Source organism: Hyperolius riggenbachi, chromosome 6, assembly GCF_040937935.1.
Source record: "Hyperolius riggenbachi isolate aHypRig1 chromosome 6, aHypRig1.pri, whole genome shotgun sequence".
Classification (NCBI taxonomy): Eukaryota; Metazoa; Chordata; class Amphibia; order Anura; family Hyperoliidae; genus Hyperolius; species Hyperolius riggenbachi.
The window spans coordinates 159,925,038-159,944,730 of NC_090651.1; the positions used below are offsets into that span (position 1 = coordinate 159,925,038).

Genomic DNA, 19,693 nt, shown 5'->3' on the forward strand with positions numbered 1-19,693 from the left:
CTAGAGGAACCTTCCCAAAAAATTACATTTATAATGTACAACACTTTCATGGAATATAATATGTACATATATTCAATTTTCCTTGAAATTATTTTATTTTGATTCTTGTATTAGCATAACCAGGAGGCCCCAAATGGCAAATACAGCCCTCATCCTACATAACTGATGATATTTGAGTTTGTGTAATACAGCAGAGATGCAATCGAGTCAAGGAAAATTTATTCCAGGTTTGCTTTAAAGAGTGACTCCTCTTTCTGTAACAAAAGTATATCTTATTTTGCCTGTTTCTATCGCAGCAGATTGTTTGGTGTACAGGACAATCCAGAATTTAATTGTACATTTTTCTGTCATTTGTTCACAGTTTTCCAACAAGTCTACACAAAGTAGGAAATAACTGAATCACAAACTCACTGCATTGAATTGTAAACTTTAACATTAAATGGCTCGAGGTGTACAAAGCAAAAAGGACACAAATATACACACATGTCCATACAATAATAATGAACCAAAATAAAAATTAATATTTTTAACAAACAGACATACTAAACTAAAATGGTAAGTTCACACAGACTGCTGTTCAGGCCCACGGCAGCAAGGCACTGATCTACATTCGTCTGCTGTACTTTTGTATGCGTTATCTGGTGGGAGTGATGCAGCCCTAGATGTACGTTGTAATGCAACGTTAAAGTCACAACGCAGCATTACAACGCAACACAAAGAAAAGGTGGTAACGCACATTAACGATGCGTTATGTCGCATACAGCAGTTACAGTAAAGCATACAGGCAATGAAAAGTATGCTTTCCTGTATCTGGTAATGTGCGTTTAGAGGTAACATTACCATAATGCTACATGTTACAATGCGACGTTAACATTGCACTGTGAACGCCCCATAGGATTAGCATTGCAGTGCGGTAAGCTGTGTTATAAGACTTTATAACGCAGCTCTGCAACGCCCCATTGTGAATGCAGCCTAAGGGTGCACACACATATTACATTTTGATTGGGCAACGATGGCCAATTTTACCACTTCCATGTACGATGAAATTAAACCTGTGACTTTCTGGATCCTAAAGAGGCTTTGCTGTTCTCCTACCTCAAGCCGATCCAGTGCTGGGACCCCTGAAGAGTGGCCTGCCTGTGCAGTAGCACCGACCTGATAGAGAAAATGCCAAACCCAATCAGGTCCTTGCTACTATGCAGGCGGCTGTAGCTTGTGCAGTAGCACGGGCCCGATCCAGTCTGGCAAGTGGTCCCTGCTAGTGCGCATCTCAGAGCTGTCAACAAGCTCTTTTTTGGGGCTTCCAGCGCTGGAATGGTCCTGAGGTGGAGGATGGGGAAGCCTTCTATCCTGTACTCTAAACATAACTCTACTATATAGTGCCTAACACTATCAATATTCATCTTCTATTATTTGCTAAGCTTTAGCATCCTGCACCCAATCCTTCCTACTTTAGCCTATACCCCACATAGCTCCATCAATGCTGCTGCAACAAGTGCCTGGGGATGACACGCACCTAAACCCTTTACTGCATAATGATAAGATTGGGCTCAGGGTGCTCAATTTAATCGTTTGCCAAATCCACCTGCTTTGTTTCTGCCGTCTGCTGTCTGTGTGAACTTAGCTTAAATGCTGAGGTAGATTTCTGTTGTTAGCTCTGAGCAGCTGTGATGTTGCACTGTTGGACTAGTTGAATTAACTTTCCCTCTTGATTTAGATTCCGGGTTTCTGTTCCTCCTCCTATACAGGTTCCATTGACAAAAACTCTTGGCACCTATAAATGAAAAAAGGCTTTGATTAGCAAAACACCATATTAACAAATAGCAAAATACATGACTGGTGACACATACAGATGCAACTACACTGCAAGTAAAGGAAAATTCTTAAAGAGACTCTGAAGTCCCCGAAAATGCAGCTTTTTATTGCAAAAAGCTGTTCAACATTATTGCCCTAAAACACTGCATCCCCGCGGCTGAAATTTAACTAAATCTCCCCAAACTCCCCGGGGCACGCTGCGGGGAGCACTTCCGTGAGAGGCAGAGCTTTCAGCTGCAGCTCTGCCTCTATACGCGTCTATCAGCGCGTATCTCCGCCTCTGCCCGCCCCTCTCAGTCTTCCTTCACTGAGAGGGTCAGCGGAGATGCACAGATCCGCGCTGATAGACGCACATGGAGGCAGAGCTGCAGCTGAAAGCTCTGCCTCCCACGAAACGCACGGGGTAGCAAAATCCACTACCAAGAAAGTTGTGGATTTTGCGAGGGGAGTTTGGGGGGATTTAGTTAGATTTCAGCCGCTGGGATGCAGTGTTTTAGTTAGGGCAATAATGTTGAACAGCTTTTTGCAATAAAACGCTGTATTTACTGAGACTTCAGTGTTTCTTTAAAGAAGACGAACAACTGGAGATTATGGAAGCTGGCACTGGTGACCTCTGTCACGGAAAAAATAACGCCAATTGCTTACTTGATTCAGACTCTAAACTTATTATCCATATGCTGGATCACTGGCTCAGAGAGTAGTCACCATGACAGCAGACATCTAGCATGGTTTATCAGACATAGTAAAGTATAGGCCCATTTAAATCTATATCCTTATAATACTGAAATGCTTATAAAGGTGGCCACACACCATACAAGTTTTTAAATATCTGTACAATTTAAGAATTGCAATCAATTTTTCTGACTGATTGTAACATTATCAAAAATATGACCAATGTCCCAATGTTCAATCTTTCCCCAATTATGATAAAAATGATTGGAAACTCTGACAAAATTGCTAGGGTGTGTATATTAATAAATTGACAATCTAACACACCATACAATCTTTAGAAAGATTGAAGAAAAATATCTGGCATTCTGGATCGATAAAAATCGAAGAAAACGGGAAATCTGATCGGATTTTTCAGTCGAATGAAAAAAAAGCTTTAGATTTTTTCGGGAGATCTGATCGTTTTTATCGAATTGCCGTAAAAAAGGATCATTTTATTGTATCGTGTGTGGCCACCTTAAGGAAGAGATCCTTCCAACTTCAAGATAGGGAAAAGTCTAAAGGTAGCTACTAATGATCCAATCTTTTTCCTCCAATTTTACCAAATCTATGTAGTACAAGAGTAAACTGAGTGATATATTGAATGGATAATTTAGGCAGTTACCTTATATTACATAGAAATGGTAAGATTGGATGAAAAAGATTGGATCATTAGTGGCCACCTTTAGACTTTTCCCTATTATCTTGAAGTTGGAAGGATCTCTTCCTTAAGATGGCCACACACGATACAATAAAATATGCTAATAATAACAGCTTGTCTGCAAAATAAATGCCAACTATATTCAGGATGAAATTGGGCCAATCAAAATCTAAAATAAGTACATTTTAACCACTTGCCGACCGCCCACTACCTATGGGCTGCGGGAAGGTGTCTCCCTCAGGACCGCCTAACGCCGATCGGCGGCAGCACCTGGGGGATTAATTAGCCGGGGATCGCGCGCAGGGATGCGCACGCATCTGCCGGCATTAGGCTCCACCCACCCACGACGTCAACCCGCCGGCCAATTAGCAGCGCCAGCGGGTTGTTAACCATCCGATCTCACTGTTACTAAGTGTATAATACACTTTGTTATGTATACAAAGTGTATTATACTGGCTGACTCCTCCTCTGGTGGTCCCAGTGATCGAGCGACCACCAGGGGAGGAGGCAGCCCTTCTAATAATCACACAGGCACACTGATCCTGCCCCCCCCTGCCCCCTGATCGCCCACAGCACCCCTCAGACCCCCTTAATCACCCCCTCAGACCAATCACCCATCAATCACTCCCTATCACTTTCAACGCTATATTTTAGATTAGGCTCTAATCAGCCCCCTGGGGGCTCCTGATCACCCCCTCCACACCTTCAGATCCTCCTCAGACCCCCCCCCCCATATACTGTATACATCTATTCTCCCCTGTGATCACCTGTCAATCACCCATCAATCACCCCCTGTCACTGCCACCCATCAGATCAGACTCTAACCTGCCCCTTGCGAGCACCTGATCACCCGCCCACACCCTTAGATCGCCCGCAGACCCGCCCTCAGATCACCTCCCGAGTGCATTGTTTACCTCTGTTCTCCCCTCTAATCACCCATCAATCACCCCCTGTCACTGCTACCCATCAGTAAACACACAAAAAACGAGCAAACATATTAATGCAAATATATGCTAATAAATACACAAATGTGTTTCTAGGGGAGGGAAAGGTCCTCGACCTGGTATATAACTATAGGTAGTACAAAGAAAAAGGGCACCTCCCTAAATACATTAAAGGTATAGATCATGAACAAATAACTGGTGCATGAGTCCAAGAGTAAATGCAAAAAGCTCACTTTATTTATGCCAATATCAAAAAACAATAAAATCAATTAAAAACAAAGCTATGCCATGTCCAGCCCAAGTGGCCCCTAGTAACATATACTAATAGCCATAAGCCTGCCAGTAGTATAGTCTGAACTGCAAAATAAAATATTGACACAGTGTATCAAATATTGAGCATGTCTACTGAGGAGCAGCGATATGGATAATCACAGCATCCAATATAAAAATGTTCAAGTGTCAAAAGTTGATGCTGCAATATCACAACTCCACAAAGGCACACCCAATTGTAAATGACAATGCAGTTATTGAATTGAGTCTCCTGAACTAAGCATCCAAAACGTGCAAAATATTGTGCAAAGTGTTGGCTAAGTGTAACAATAAGACCTCTTAGAGGATAGTGATAAGGTTTGATACAAACACAGTGAATAAGATACAGATACTATATGCAATCAATCATAAACCATGATAATGGAGTGAGGAAGTGGGATGTAAACGAGGAGAAGCAGAGAGCAGGAGAAGAGCGGCAGAGCTTACCAGATAAAGGAGTGTAAGAGGGACTGGAGACGGCTGCGAGGGCACTCCTGCGCCCGTCCGACTAGTTCCGCCGAAGCTGCTGAGGGCGGAACTAGTCGGACGGGCGCAGGAGTGCCCTCGCAGCCGTCTCCAGTCCCTCTTACACTCCTTTATCTGGTAAGCTCTGCCGCTCTTCTCCTGCTCTCTGCTTCTCCTCGTTTACATCCCACTTCCTCACTCCATTATCATTGTTTATGATTGATTGCATATAGTATCTGTATCTTATTCACTGTGTTTGTATCAAACCTTATCACTATCCTCTAAGAGGTCTTATTGTTACACTTAGCCAATACTTTGCACAATATTTTGCACGTTTTGGATGCTTAGTTCAGGAGACTCAATTCAATAACTGCATTGTCATTTACAATTGGGTGTGCCTTTGTGGAGTTGTGATATTGCAGCATCAACTTTTGACACTTGAACATTTTTATATTGGATGCTGTGATTATCCATATCGCTGCTCCTCAGTAGACTTGCTCAATATTTGATACACTGTGTCAATATTTTATTTTGCAGTTCAGACTATACTACTGGCAGGCTTATGGCTATTAATATATGTTACTAGGGGCCACTTGGGCTGGACATGGCATAGCTTTGTTTTTAATTGATTTTATTGTTTTTTGATATTGGCAGAAATAAAGTGAGCTTTTTGCATTTACTCTTGGACTCATGCACCAGTTATTTGTTCATGATCTATACCTTTAATGTATTTAGGGAGGTGCCCTTTTTCTTTGTACTACCTACTGCTACCCATCAGATCAGACCCTAATCTGCCCCTTGCGGGTGCCCAATCACCCGCCCACACCCTCAGATCGCCCTTAGACCCCCTCTGATCAACTCGCCAGTGCATTGCTTGCATATATTCTCCCCTGTAATCACCTACTGATCACCTATCAATCACCCCGTCACCACCTGTCACTGCTACCCATCAGATCAGACCCTAATCTGCCCCTTGCGGGCACCCAAACATCCGCCCACACCCTCTGAGACCCTTCAGACCCCCCTCCCCCGATCACCTCCCCCGTGCATTGATTGCATCTATCCTCCCCTCTAATCACCCCCTGAGACACCCATCAATAACCTCCTGTCACCCCCTAGCACTCCTACCCATCAGATCAGGCCCTAATCTGCCTCCTGCAGGCTTCTGATCACCCGCCCACACCCTCAGATCCCCCCCGATCTAAAAACAGTGATCAGAGAAAACTGTCACTTTTTTAGTGTTAACAGTTAGGCCAGTTATTTAGCTAGGGCCCTTCGTTGGGTAGTTAGCGTCAGTTAGCACCCAGCCCACCACACCGCAGTCACTAATCAGTTGCCGATTAGCATCATCACTGTCGCTAATCAGCATTGCTACTATATAGTATCTGTAAGTGATCATCACTGATCGCAGTCAGATCTATATTAGGGTCACTAGGATACACTAAAAAACGCAGTGTTTGACCGTTCAGGCCTGATCGGTCGCCTGCACTTGCGTTCAGCGCCCCCCACCGCAGTGACAGAATTTTTTTTTCTGATCACTGCAAAGAACACTGTACAATAGCTGTGGTGCTGTAAAGATCAGTTTTGATTATTTTTTATAAAAACTCAGTGACCACAGCTTTCTACTTCACAAGTACTCCCTTTTACTAGGTAGGTGCTCTTTTTCCTGGATAGTCTCAGAGGAATACCCCCTAAATTTAACAGTACACCAAGGCAAAAAAGGTGTATTCCGCTGAAGAGGCCGCCGAGATTCTGGCCCAGTGGGGTGAGTGCGATTGGGAAGCCATATCCGACGAATCATCTGGGTCAGAATACGAACCGGTGAACAGCAGTGGCTCTCTGACCGATAGCAATGACGAGGTTGAGGTCCCAGCTAGAGCCAGGCGTACCACACCCCATGTCACTGGACCGCGGGTGGCGCAGGATCAGACTCAAGGGCAGCAGAGTGGTGCTAGCGCTGATCCGAGTTTTCTTGGTGAGGCATGCACCAGCAGCGTAGCATTTCTTGGACCTAGCACCAGTACTACCATAGACCCTGGTGAAGTGGCGAGCACCAGCATGGTAGTAGAAACTGGTTCGGTGGCACGTGCATTAAGACCCAAGTCGCAGCCACCAGCAAAACGGGCCCGTACTACCCATAGTCTCCCAGAGGTGCTGGCAAATCCCAATTGGCAATCCCCTGGTTCCGCCGCACCCGTACTGCCCCCTTTCACCACCCAGTCTGGAGTCCAGGTAGAGACAGATAAACTAGGACCGGCTCTAGACTTTTTTCATCTGTTCTGCACTGTGGATCTTACGACTTAATTGTGGGCGAGACCAACAGTTATGCCACACAATACACAACCGCCAATACGAGAAGCTACCATGCTCAGCCTTTTCGGTGGAAACCACTCCAAGTTTCCAAACTTAACATTTTTTGGGCCTTCTCCTTAACATGGGTCTAGTCAAAAAGAATGTATTGCGGTCTTATTGGTCTACGCACCCAATACATCACATGCCCATGTTCTCTGCTGCAATGTCCAGGTCACGATTTGAGAACATCCTGCGCTTCCTCCACTTCAGTGCCAATACAACCTGTCATCTAAGAGGCCACCCTGCTTATGACCGATTCCACAAAATTCAGCCCCTCATAGACCACCTGTCATTAAAATTTGCAGATGCTTATACCCCTGAACAGTCATTTTGAGGCATTTGGTTTCCAGACTACTCCTCATGGTTTTGGGCCCCTAAAATGCCAGGGCAATATAGGAACCCCACAAGTGACCCCATTTTAGAAAGAAGACACCCCAAGGTATTCCGTTAGGTGTATGGTAAGTTCATAGAAGATTTTATTTTTTTGTCACAAGTTAGTGGAAAATGACACTTCGTGAAAAAAACAATAAAAATCTATTTCCACTAACTTGTGACAAAAAATAAAACCTTCTATGAACTCACCATACTCCTAACGGAATACCTTGGGGTGTTGTCTTTCTAAAATGGGGTCAGTTTTGGGGTTCCTATACTGCCCTGGCATTTTAGGGGCCCTAAACCGTGAGGAGTAGTCTGGAAACCAAATTGTAACGATAGGTGTCAGCTGAACAGATTTTCTGATTATTGGGGATCTGCAGCATCACCAATAATACAGATACTATACCTGATTATATGATGATCTGCAGAATCACCAATAATACAAGTATAGCAAAGCACAAGGCAGCTAATGTAGTATAGTGTTTGGTGTAACAGTAATTAGGATGAGCGGGTTCACCCGAGGAGTGGGTAACCCAGACAGTACTGCAGCCGGTGCTCACTATTGGGCAGGTGAGTGAGACCGTGCTGCAGCCAAGAGTGTTGGAAGCACAAACGCAAGTAGAAGATAATACAACCAGAGCTGAACAACTGAACACCTGTGGAGCAGGTGATTCAGGTAGTACTGCAGCCTAGTAGTGTTTGGTGCACAGCACAAGGCGGAGTAATACAATTAGTACTGCACTAACGATCCCCTGTGGACCAGGTGATACGAACTGTATTGCAGCCTAGGCGTAGTTGATACAGAAGGTACTGCAGCCTAAGTGTAGGCAATACAGACAGTACTGCAGCCTAGGAGTAGATGATACAGACAGTACTGCAGCCTAGGAGTTGGTAATACAGACGGTACTATAGTCTAGGTGTGGATGATACAGACAGTACTGCAGCCTAGGAGTAGATGATACAGACAGTACTGCAGCCTAGGAGTAGATGATACAGACAGTAATTTCCCTCACCAGTGGCTAGGCCCACTGGTGCGGGCAGCGAGGTCAGACAGGCAACGAGCGGACAGGTACAGTACAGAAACGGAAGACTGATTCAGCGTCAATAACAAGCAGGGTCGGCAACGTGAATCAGATGGCTGAGGCACAGAATCGACAAACAGGAGGATAGTCAGAGGAAGGAGAAAGTCATAACAAATAAACAATGCAATTAGTACTTTCAGCTATCAACAGAATCTGGCTAAGTGTGGATCCCCGGCTCTGGCCGGTTCTAGCACACTTTGGGATCTGACTAGGGTCTAAACGCTAACACGATAGCATTTGCAACAGCAGACCAGGAGCTACTGACAGGCCTGTCCTATATATACCCAACCATGCTCCACAGCGCCGCCCCAGTCACTCAGCCAATCCGGACGCTGGCTGGAATCAGCTGACCGCGCGTCAGCTGGCTCCCCTCCTAGATGCATAAAGGTCCTGTCGCTCGCCTCGCGCGCGCGTAGCCCTTAACCTGTGAGCAATAAAAGGACCAGGCAAACTCTCAGCATGCAACCGCGTGGCAGAGACCACTGGCTGATACGCGGAGATAGCCGCCATGCCACTTGTCTCTGCGGCGGTATCTCCGCTATCTATTACACAAATGCCTCAAAAAACCTGTGAAATACTAAAAAAAAAAAAAAAAATCAATTTCCTCTAGCTTGTGGGTGGGAGAAATATCTCTGTAGATGGACAATTGTGTGTAAAAAAAAATCAAAAAAATTTCATTTACAGAGATATTTTTCCCACCCAGCATGGGTATGTGTAAAGATACATGATCACAAGATGGGAAAATGCTGTTATTTCTGAAAAAAAAAAAAACCATGATAGCCACATTTACAAACTATTTGCAGTAGTGTCACTTTGCAGTCCAAAGATCACCAGCTTTCTGAAGATCATCTTATTTATAAAGCAGAGATTAGCTCATTGCTGCTTTATAGCTCATCAAATAGTGTTCCCCAAGTAGAGAACGGCAGTTACTGTAAAGCAGAGTTGCTTTAAAAAATATAAATATATATATATATCAGCACGCCCCTCAAATTCCTGATTCCCATGCAGGCTAGTATTTCCCAGGATGGCAGAGCTTGTGAGCATGGGGTTCCACAAGGTGAATGATACCAGCCCCCATCGATCTTTATACTGAAGGTTTTTTCTGCAAAAGGGGATCAGAAATCCATACTCCTCTGTGTTTGCAAATGCAGCCTTTCCCATTATCAAAGACAAGTATAAGCAAGATGAGGTGAGGTCAGGGGGATAAAAACCATGGGGTGAAGGAGCTACTGTGGAATCTGAAAGCACCCTTTCATTCACAAATAGTTATTGGGGGGTGGAGGAATATATCAACACCAATTGAAAATATTATAGTTGAAGAAAATACAAAGCCCATCCCCTAAAACAAAAGTATTTTTGGTTACTTGCCATAATCCAAGTTTTCCAAACTGTCTTAAAACCCTCTGGGGTTTTCATTAAGTTCTGAATGAACTTCTATTCCATAAGGCCATACTGCTCAGTTTGGAGCACTGACAAAAGCATATTTGAGTACTGTCAGAGCCTCCCATAGATCAACTGATGTAAACCAGTGAGAATCCTTCCTGCCTAAGGATTCTCATTGATCAGATCAGTGGACCAATTAGGGGCCGGTTCAAGCTCCAATGGGGACCCGGGGGAAAGGTAACCTGGTGCACTCCCCAAGCAAATTCAGCCCCCAGGGCCCAAAGCCATCCATCTGGCAGACAAATAGGAGCGGTTGTCATTGGCCATATGCCCGAACTCTAAATCACAGCGGCTGACACGGACCTTGCAGTTACTGCCAGGCCTGTCCATGGGTGCTGGGAGCCCTAGCTGAGTTTTCACATTGGTCCTGCCGACTGGCCAGGGTCACACAGCAAGCCCAACTCTGCTCTCCTTCCTTCCCAGACACACACCCGGCAGTCTCTCCAGGCCCAGTCAGGATGACAGGGCCCGTACTGAGTGGGAAAGAGAGAGGTGAGCAGGTGCAGGTGGACAGCAGCCATTTAGGCAGTCAGTGCTGCCTGAGAGACCTTCAGATCTCAGTGGCCACCCAGCATCAGCTGGCAGAGAACAAACAAGTGTGCAGTGCACCTGTCAACAGCTCTGCTTTTCCATTATGTAAGTGCCTTCTATCGTCAGACCTTTTGATTTCTCGTAGCACCTGGCATCAGAGAGCAGCATTCAAATTCAGTAAGTCACTTCCCGTAATAGGTTTTTGATTGTGCCACTCATTTCTTCTCCACTTCTCTCTGATGCCGGGTGCTGCAGGGATCAAAAGGTCTGACAAGTGAGCAAGTCAAGGAAGAATAAAAGGCACTTATGGTGGGAGGCCGCACTGCTGACAGGTGCACTGCACACTTGCTTATCCTCTGCTAGCTCTGTTCGGGCAGCATGTTGCAGGGACATTTGCATTAAGGCACACACAAGGCAGGCAATCCTGCCAAAAATGGTTCAGGGACCACGAGAAGAAGTCAAGGGGAGATGTGGAGATGGTTCTGGCAGCGCTCAGGGGCCTTGGGGCAATTTCCCCCTTTAACTAAATGGTAGCGCCAGCCCTGGGCCCAGCAATTGATTCAAATATGCTTTTGCCAGGGTGCCCATTTTGAGATGCAGTGAGATGTGAGCCCTGGCAAAAAAAAGCATCTTTGAATTACCTAATCTTGGATAATGCGAGTCCTTGGAAGAATTCTATTTTTTTTTCCTTGCATGCTCATTGGCTCAGCTGACCTGGGCAATGCCAGCCAGCATGGAGAATAAAGGGTTAATAAAAACTTATTCGAAGGAAGGTGATATTTAAAGAAAAGAAAAAAATTGGTGTTGATCTGTGTCTACAAATTAAGTCAAAGAATTTTACTGTGACTGTGTTTCCTCTTCTGAACGAAGGTTCTTTTCGAGGGAATCAGCACTTTGGGATAATTATGGTAGGTGAAAAAAGCAAAAGTTGCTGCCAAAAATGTAAATAGATCACCCCTACATAAATATGAGAATCTCAGATCACCACTCTTTGTAAACAGGTCACATTGATGTGCATTTCACAAACTAGTGTACAAGGGGTCTGATTCACAAAGCGGTGATAACTCAGTTATCACGCCTAAAAGACTTTAGGCGTGAGAACCTTTGCACCGCTGAGTTAGCACCGCTTTGTGCTGGTTATCGCGCGCAAAGTCCCGCGCAATCGCGCGGTTCCACGCGCAGCGCCCATAGGGTTTAATGGGCGCAAAACTTTTCTCGCAGGAATTTCACGCGAGTTTCTTCTTATCACGCCTAAAAAGAGTTTAGGCGTGATAAAGGGCTTTTCACTGGCGTGTAAAGTATTTGCACCGCTTTGTGAATCAGGCCCATAGAGACAAATGGTTGACAATCTCAAGCAGATGTTAGATTTTTTTTACCTCTTCTAAAACCTACTGAAAACTGAGAGTTGTAGCTTCACAAAAGACAGCTGACTCCAAATGAGCTTTGCCTGGCCAATTTTTTAAAGGTCAATTTTAATTTTATTTGTTGGGAAAAATTATCTGGCTATACAAGTAGAACCCCAGTTTGTAGGGGAGAATATTGATTAATATTATTTAAACAAATTCTATTTATTTTTAAACTTTCAGAAAATGCAGGGAAGTGGTGATGTTATCATCACACTATGATTAGCTCTACTAGCATGGTAGAGTTGTGTGCCTAATGCTGGGAATACACAATGAGATTTTTCAGCAGATTTACTGTCCGATCGATTTTCTGATCTGTTTTCATTCACTTCTATGAGAAATCAATCAGAAAAACGATTGAAAAAAATCAGATCGGACCTGTTGGAAATTATCTATCGAACCATTTATCTGCCACTAAATCTCATGGTGTAGATCACCTTCTCAGTCAGAAGGTCAATGGTGGCCGCTTTCGTAATCTCTCAGCACAGAATTGAAATAGAAAAGTTCCTACTTTTCTCCACAAGAGGTCACCAGAATCATTCTAACTTCAGCAGTCCCATTTAGCAGTTCATACAAACTAACTAACAAAAACCCCGATTTCCAACTGTCAGCTTGCTTCATGGAGAAGTAGTACACTAGCCTTTCGTGAAACTTAAAGAAGGCACTAAGATGGATCGGACAGGCATATATATATTACGTTTAGCACTCTTCCAAAACTGCTAACAGGCTAGTCGTTTAGAGAGCAAAGCTGAAGTTCGTGTCTAAAATGCTAAATTTACCTAACCTTACATACGGGGTGGATTTATCATTAAAGAAAACCAAAGCAGTTGCCTTTGGAAACCAATGACGTTTCAGCTGCTTAAACAACAGAGGATTGTGAGGAATTCCGGAAGCAGCTGGTGTGAGTGCAGGGTGTACTTACTGTGTTAGCGCCTGTCATCTGATGAAGTGCTGAACGCAACTCACTTCCATTCTCAATCTGATCCAGTTCAATTGCCTTGTAAGTCACATTAATATCATCAAATGCATCTTTTGCCATTTTGCAATATGGACAGGTTGACTTTGAATAAATTACAACACAGTTATTGGAGACGGCCTCCTGTAAGTCAAAAGAGAAAAAGAAATACAATCTATGTTAATAGTGTGACAATCTTGGGTTATAAAAAGATTATCCCATTATCCCAGTTAAGGCCTTACTTACACTATATCCATTGCTGTGCACATTTCGTTGAAACGTATAGTGTGCAATAGGCAAGAACATCAGATGTGCAGAGACTCTAACTCTCTCACTTTTGCACTGCGCAGCAGTGCATTGCGATAACTCACTGCTGCATGCATTTTTTTTCAAAACACAGCACTGACCCATTTAGGCAGGTTTTACACTTACCACTGCAAAAAAACCTGAACATTTTACGCATGCGTTTTTTCATTAACCATTTCAGCCCTCAGTGTTTTTTCACCTTATGTATCTGAGCAATTTTCACCTCCCATTCATTCGCCAATAACTTTATCACTAATTATCACAATGAATTGATCTATATCTTATTTTTTTCTGCCACCAATTAGGCTTTCTTTGGGTGGTACATTTTCCTAAGAATAATTTTTTTTTCTAAATGCATTTTAACAGGAAAATAAAGAAAAAAATGTAAAAAAATAATTATTTCTCAGTTCTCAGCCATTATCGCTTTAACCACTTCCCGACCGCCCACTACACAGGGGCGGCGGGGAAGTGGAGCCCTGCAGGACGGCCTCACCCACAGAGGCGGCGGTCCATTTCAGGGCATGGGCGGAGCGATCGCGTCATCCGTGACGCGATCCTCCGCCGGCGCCTGTCACCGCTCGCTCGCCGCAACATCCCGCCGGCTATACGGAAGCGCCGGCGGGATGTTAACCCCGCGATCGCCGCATACAAAGTGTATAATACACTTTGTAATGTTTACAAAGTGTATTATACAGGCTGCCTCCTGCCCTGGTGGTCCCAGTGTCCGAGGGACCACCAGGGCAGGCTGCAGCCACCCTAGTCTGCACCCAAGCACACTGATTTCTCCCCCCCCTGCCCCAGATCGCCCACAGCACCCATCAGACCCCCCCCTGCCCACCCCCCAGACCCCTGTTTGCACCCAATCACCCCCCTAATCACCCATCAATCACTCCCTGTCACTATCTGTCAACGCTATTTTTTTTTTTATCCCCCCCCTGCTCCCTGCCCCCTCCTGATCACCCCCCACCCCTCAGATTCTCCCCAGACCCCCCCCCCAGACCACCCCCCCCTGTTTACTGTATGCATCTATCCCCCTGATCACCTGTCAATCACCTGTCAATCACCTGTCAATCACCCGTCAATCACCCATCAATCACCCGTCAATCACCCCCTGTCACTGCCACCCATCAATCAGCCCCTAACCTGCCCCTTGCGGGCAATCTGATCACCCCCCCACACCAATAGATCGCCCACAGATCCGACATCAGATCACCTCCCAAATCCATTGTTTACATCTATTCTCTCCTCTAAACACCCACTAATTACCCATCAATCACCCATCAATCACCCCCTATCACCACTTGTCACTTTTACCTATCAGATCAGACCCTAATCTGCCCCTTGCGGGCACCCAATCAACCGCCCACACGCTCAGATTGCCCTCTGACCCCCCCTTATCAATTCACCAGTGCATTAATTACATCTGTTCTTCCCTGTAATAACCCACTGATCACCTGCCAATCACCTATCACCCATCAATCACCCCCTGTCACCCCCTGTCACTGCCACCCATCAATCAGCCCCTAACCTGCCCCTTGCGGGCAATCTGATCACCCACCCACACCATTAGATCGCCCGCAAACCCGCCGTCAGATTACCTCCCAAATGTATCGTTTACATCTGTTATCTTCTCTAAACACCCACTAATTACCCATCAATCACCCCCTATCACCACCTGTCACTGTTACCTATCAGATCAGACCCTAATCTGCCCCTTGCGGGCACCCAATCACCCGCCCACACGCTCAGATTGCCCTCTGACCCCCCCTTATCAATTCGCCAGTGCATTAATTACATCTGTCCTTCCCTGTAATAACCCACTGATCACCTGTCAATCACCTGCCAATCACCTATCACCCATCAATCACCCCCTGTCACTGCCACCCAACAATCAGCCCCTAACCTGCCCCTTGCGGGCAATCTGATCACCCACCCACACCAATAGATCGCCCGCAGATCCGACATCAGATCACCACCCAAGCGCAGTGTTTCCATCTATTCTCTCCTCTAAACACCCACTAATTACCCATCAATCACCCATCAATCACTCCCTATCACCTGTCACTGTTACCTATCAGATCAGACCCTAATCTGCCCCTTGCGGGCACCCAATCGACCGCCTACACGCTCAGATTGCCCTCAGACCCCTCCTTATCAATTCGCCAGTGCAATATTTACATCTGTTCTCCCCTGTAATAACCCACTGATTACCTGTCAATCACCTATCAATCACCCATCAATCACCCCCTGTCACTGCCACCCATCAATCACCCCCTGTCACTGCCACCCATCAATCACCCGCTGTCACTGCCACCCATCAATCAGCCCCTAACCTGCCCCTTGCGGGCAAACTGATCACCCACCCACACCAATAGATCGCCCGCAGATCCGACATCAGATCACCACCCAAGCGCAGTGTTTCCATCTATTCTCTACCCTAAACACCCACTAATTACCCATCAATCACCCCCTGTCACTGCTACCTATCAGATTAGACCCCTATCTGCCCCTAGGGCACTCAATCACCCGCCCACACCCTCAGAATGCCCTCAGACCCCAGCCCTGATCACCTCGCCAGTGCATTGCTTGCATCCATTCCCCCCTCTAATCACACCTTGAGACACCCATCAATCACCTCCTGTCACCCCCTAGCACACCTACCCATCAGATCAGGCCCCAATTTGCCCCGTGTGGGCTCCTGATCACTCGGCCAAACCCTCAGACCCCCTTCCGATCACCTCCCCAGTGCATGGATTGCATCTATTTTCCCCTCTAACCACCCCCTGAGACACCCATCAATCACCTCCTGTCACCCCCCCTAGCACTCCTATCCATCAGATCAGGCCCAATACAACCTGTCATCTAAAAGGCCACCCTGCTTATGACCGGTTCCACAAAATTCGCCCCCTCATAGACCACCTGTCATCAAAATTTGCAGATGCTTATACCCCTGAACAGTCATTTTGAGACATTTGGTTTCCAGACTACTCACGGTTTTGGGCCTGTAAAATGCCAGGGCGGTATAGGAACCCCACAAGTGACCCCATTTTAGAAAAAAAAGACACCCCAAGGTATTATGTTAGGTGTATGACGAGTTCATAGAAGATTTAATTTTTTGTCAAAAGTTAGCGGAAATTAATTTTTATTGGTTTTTTTTCACAAAGTGTCATTTTTCACTAACTTGTGACAAAAAATAAAATCTTCTATGAACTCGCCATACACCTAACGGAATACCTTGGGGTGTCTTCTTTCTAAAATGGGGTCACTTGTGGGGTTCCTATACTGCCCTGGCATTTTAGGGGCCCTAAACCGCGAGGAGTAGTCTAGAAAACAAATGCTTCAAAATGACCTGTGAATAGGACGTTGGGCCCCTTAGCGCACCTAGGCTGCAAAAAAGTGTCACACATGTGGTACCGCCGTACTCAGGAAAAGTAGTATAATGTGTTTTGGGGTGTATTTTTACACATACCCATGCTGGGTGGGAGAAATTTCTATGTAAATGGACAATTGTGTGTAAAAAAATCAAACAATTGTCATTTACAGAGATATTTCTCCCACTTAGCATGGGTATGTGTAAAAATACACCCCAAAACGCATTATACTACTTCTCCTGAGTACAGCGGTACCACATGTGTGGCACTTTTTTACACCCTAAGTACGCTAAGGGGCCCAAAGTCCAATGAGTACCTTTAGGATTTCACAGGTCATTTTGCGACATTTGGTTTCAAGACTACTCCTCACGGTTTAGGGCCCCTAAAATGCCAGGGCAGTATAGGAACCCCACAAATGACCCCATTCTAGAAAGAAGACACCCAAAGGTATTCCGTACGGAGTATGGTGAGTTCATAGAAGATTTTATTTTTTGTCACAAGTTAGCGGAAAATGACACTTTGTGAAAAAAAACTATTAAAATCAATTTCCGCTAACTTGTGACAAAAAAATAAAAACTTCTATGAACTCACCATACTCCTAACGGAATACCTTGGGGTGTCTTCTTTCTAAAATGGGGTCATTAGTGGGGTTCCTATACTGCCCTGGCATTTTAGGGGCCCTACTAGTTTTACTATTTTGCCACAAGATGGCCACAGTAATTTTTTGGGGGAATTCCATCCTGTAAGTGAGAGCAGGAAGTATAAGGAGGATGTTTTTTTTTCTCTTCTTTTTTTGCTCAGAAAGATGCGGCTTCTCATAAGAAGCTGTCGGTCTTTCTACCGATGACTTAGATCAATGAATGGGAACTATGTTCCCATTCATTGATCTCCGGGCTAAAGGGGGGCAACACAGGAGCGCAACAGCAGCCACTTGGATGTGACAATTCCATCCCAGGGGCTAAAATGGTTAAAATTTGTGTTCATATTTTTAATTTTCACAGCCAATGAAAGTCAATGGGAATTTGAATGCGATGTGTAAATTTATGCTGCAAGAAGTAAGGTCTTTTTCACGCAAGCGCAAAACGCAAAACTGTGAATTTTAGAAGTAAGATTCTCATTGAATCTCATTGGATATGTGTCAAACATGTTTTCGCACATTCACAAAACACATGAAAATTGTAATGAGTATTAAACCTGCCTCACTGTAGTGAATGGGATCAGCAATGCATAGGACAACTGCGCAGATGGTGTGCATTGCAAAAGCATGGTCATCTGCGTTTGATAATGTGAATGAAGCCTCAGTCTTCATTCCTGTTTATGCCAGCAGTCCTCCAAGCAGTTTCTGAGCATTTTGTTTGACATTAGGATTTTATTCTGCTGTTAAACAAAAATCACTATAGGACTGGCAGCTGTACAGCAGCTAGTCACTGGGACGTAGATGCTTCATATGCAACCATAAGGGATCTTTCACAGATGCAGCTGGGGCTGGCAGTTGACAGGCAATAATCATTGAAATGTGAAAACTAACTCATATAGTGTCTGCTCGGTGGATGCCGCATGCTGAAGAGTTACTGAATTTGTTATGTTGGTGGTGAAGCCCTATGCTGCCTCTAAGTACAAGTAATAAAAGGGCCCATTAAAAAGTGTGCAAGGTAATGCCGATGGTAGAATATCGGTAATTTTACTGATATTCTACTATCCCCAATATAAGAACATCAGTAATTATACCAATATTCAGCTACATCACCAGCCCTGGACTTTCTTTTTGGGGACACAAGCAGCTCCGATCGGTGCCGCCCAGCACTCCGTCTCTCAGCTGCAGGCTCTGGCTCCTAGCTACAGCTCTCCTCTCCCAGGGCTGGTGTGCACAAGCAGCTGCTCCAACTTCCTGTGCTCCAGCCATAGCCAGTGACCTGGACTACTCCCCATGTCAGGCACACAAATGACATTTCTCAGAACCCAATTTACACACTGAGCACCGCTATAGTAGCTAATTACATAGCAGCTCCCAAATTAACAGGGATGGCACACTTTTTACCTGCGTTGGTTGTCTCCATCTGCCTGCAACACACAGGCAGTGAGGGACAGGTTGTGAATTAACCACATCATCATTCCTGGAAGCTAACTTTGGAACACCCTCGTAGCCATATACTCCAGCATCTCTAAACAGGTGGCTAACTAGAGCATGTTCTAATGAGTAAATATTTAGGAACACTGGTGTATAATAATGTGTATACAGCCACAATCAGAAGATGAAGAATAACTGCACATACATTTATAAACAAGCATTCATACAATCAGAGTGTTTCTTACCTGTATCACCTTCATAGCATCATGCTGTAGTGGATGAGCCGTATTGGAAAAGAACCCTCCCATTCTGAAAATGTGTCAGAAAACATCTGTCAGGCATTGTTCATAAAACTCAGCAAGTGATGTGTCTATGTTCATTCACCAAGCCATGTCTTTACACATTTGACCCAAAAATTACATAAATTGGACAATTCATAAAGCGTTATGATCTGAATTCAGTCTGCCACTTTTGGTTCTTCAGTTTTGAAATTGCACTTGCTACTTTTACACCATCAGATTTCTTAAACCACAATCATATTTTGGTCACCGGTGATCAGCGCTAGATCATCCATACCATGTTGGTGAACCAGTAATTGATTGCAAGCTATGGCAATTACTTATTGCTAGAAAAAGGAACAGTACACATCCGACTGTTGCTACGGCCACTATTCTTTTAAATAGTTGAAAATACCATATTATCTAGAGATCACTGAAAGTGGTAATCAGGCTGATCACAGTGTTATGAATATAGTGATTGTGAGATTCTGCTCAAATTGGCATTCAAATAAAATAAGAAAACTACAATTGTGCTCATAAGTTTACATACTCTGGAAGGATTTATGATTTCTTAACCATATTTTATACATTATGAATGATAACACAAAAACTTTTCATTCACTCATG

At 44.7% G+C, this 19,693-nt stretch overlaps 1 protein-coding gene across 4 annotated transcripts in view; it reads right to left on the reverse strand.

Moving 5' to 3' along the window:
• Positions 1-415: 415 nt before the first annotated feature.
• The window catches only part of GLRX2 (glutaredoxin 2), a 62,560-nt gene continuing 43,282 nt past the window's right edge, over positions 416-19,693 (reverse strand). For all 4 annotated transcript variants that reach the window (XM_068242658.1, XM_068242657.1, XM_068242659.1 and 1 more), the window contains 3 exons: positions 19,034-19,097; positions 13,011-13,187; positions 416-1,774 (listed from right to left, as the gene is read on the reverse strand). In XM_068242658.1, the coding sequence (XP_068098759.1) occupies positions 1,652-1,774; positions 13,011-13,187; positions 19,034-19,097 (364 nt within the window). In that variant the 3' untranslated portion in view covers positions 416-1,651. The remainder of the gene's footprint in view (positions 1,775-13,010; positions 13,188-19,033; positions 19,098-19,693) is intronic.